The sequence below is a fragment of the Fulmarus glacialis genome, unplaced genomic scaffold (genome assembly GCF_000690835.1).
Source record: "Fulmarus glacialis isolate BGI_N327 unplaced genomic scaffold, ASM69083v1 scaffold22776, whole genome shotgun sequence".
In the NCBI taxonomy this organism is placed as follows: domain Eukaryota; kingdom Metazoa; phylum Chordata; class Aves; order Procellariiformes; family Procellariidae; genus Fulmarus; species Fulmarus glacialis.
The window spans coordinates 5,634-7,442 of NW_009217777.1; the positions used below are offsets into that span (position 1 = coordinate 5,634).

Sequence of the window (1,809 nt, forward strand, 5' to 3'; positions counted from 1 at the left end):
CTCACCCACCTCCGGTCAGAGCCAGGCATCAAGCCCTTCCCTACCGTCAGACGCTCATCCCAAGGGATGCTCCTGCAGGTCCCTACCTGTAGTAGTCCACAAAGGTGATCTCGTCGCCGTTGGCCAGGGTGAAACTGTCCCTCGGGGTCTTGTTCCAGTCGATGTCGTCGATGCGGTAGGTGCGGTTGTTGTAGCGGGTGATGACCACGTTGCCCACCAGCTGCTTGGTGCACTCGTCCTGGAAGCTGCTAAGGCTTTGCTTGTAGATGGTGTGCCTGCGGCGGGGAGAGAGGAAGGAGGAGAGGCTCACAGTGATGCTCCCTGCCCACGCTACCCCAAAAATAAAATGCCTTTTGCCAAATGGCACCGGTGGCCGCGGGCCCGGCGATCACGGCTGGCACTGCCCTCACCAAGAGCCAGCCCTGCTGGAAAACCACCCTCACCCCTAAAGCCCCACAAGGCCCCTCTGGGTTTTTTCCCTTCTCTTACATGAAATTCAGGACGGAATCGCTGCGGACGACTTTGTGGATGGCATCAACCAAGAGGAAAAGGCCACCGTCCTTCTTCCGGATGCTGACACAGTATCCCGGCCAAATCTGCAGCCTGTGCCCGGAGAGGAAGATGCCCAACGGCGCCTGGGTTAAAACCGGAGCCGCCTGCACGGCGCTGCCAGAGGAGCTGGGCAGCCATCCCGCTCGCCAAGGAGCGCTCAAAACACACGGGGATTTATTTCCCAGCTGGCTGCCAGCTTTCAGCTAATAACCCCTGAATTGCACTGCAGAAAACAGGCGCTCTGAGGTCAGGCTAACCAGAGCTGGCCAAGAGAGCTGACCTGGCAAAGACTTCCGAATTTCCAGCCTCGCGCTACTGCCAGGGGGTCAGGGATGTCCCCATCCCACGCTCACGTGCTTGGACAGCAGCAGGAGGAAACCGTGTCCAGCACCCACCTGTAATGCTGTAATATGGTGGCCTGGGCAGGTTCAAAGAAGTTTCTCCCAACAAGCTTCATATCTAAGATTCTCATCACCCTAGGAAAGAAAAATAAAAGCAGGATGGGCTCAGGCTCGGGGGGAGGAGGAGGGTCTCCTCCCTGGAGCTTGGGGAAGGTCTCTGCCTTCCCTCACCTCCGGAAAACCACGTTGTAAAAGGGGACGCAGAGATCTGAGCTGGGCTCCAGAACCTTGGTCATCTGGATGGTGATGGCGATCTCTTCCCCACAGCCTCTCCTCTGAGCCTTCAGACTGACCAGCTGCGGGGTGAGTCGGCGCGTTAGCCAGGGCGGGAGGGATGCTCTCCTACCCAGAACAGTGACTGGAGACCCAGGGGGGCATCCCCGTACCCCCAAATTAGCTAGAACAACCTCACCTTTGTGCAGATCACATCGCCTCTTACCTGGGGGAGCAGGATGGGCAAGTAGAGGATGGAGCCATCGAACGCGGTCACGTCCCCCGTCACTTCCCGGTGCTCCTTCAGCATGGCGAAGCGTGTGCTCCTGCACTCCACCTCGGGGCTGCCGGAGAAAGGGATGCATCACCTGCCGCCCAGGTCCTTGGTCTTTCAACCCTCCTCTGCCCCCCAGCAAGACCCCGCTCAGGACCCCAAAAACCCCACGAGGGGGAAAAGCCAGAGCTCATTTGCTTTGCTGCCCTGCAGCAGCTCTGCCCGCAGGCGCCGTGGCTGCGCCGGCCGCTCCATCTAGCGGCTACCGGGACAGAGGGAGGAAGGGAGAGACACGGAGGGCTCTGCCCAGGGGCACCCACCCTTCGAGGGGCTGTGGGAGAGCCTGGCCCCCGTGCCCACACCAATACC

The 1,809-nt window shown here is 60.1% G+C and overlaps 1 protein-coding gene across 1 annotated transcript in view; it reads right to left on the reverse strand.

The window, feature by feature from the left end:
• PIWIL2 (piwi-like RNA-mediated gene silencing 2) overlaps positions 1 to 1,510 on the reverse strand; it is a gene marked incomplete at its 5' end in the record, with an annotated part of 6,358 nt that extends 4,848 nt beyond the window's left edge. The window contains 5 exons of the mRNA XM_009579808.1: positions 87 to 275; positions 490 to 603; positions 948 to 1,028; positions 1,125 to 1,249; positions 1,393 to 1,510. Coding sequence (XP_009578103.1) covers positions 87 to 275; positions 490 to 603; positions 948 to 1,028; positions 1,125 to 1,249; positions 1,393 to 1,510 — 627 coding nt within the window. The remainder of the gene's footprint in view (positions 1 to 86; positions 276 to 489; positions 604 to 947; positions 1,029 to 1,124; positions 1,250 to 1,392) is intronic.
• Between the last annotated feature and the right edge of the window lie 299 nt (positions 1,511 to 1,809).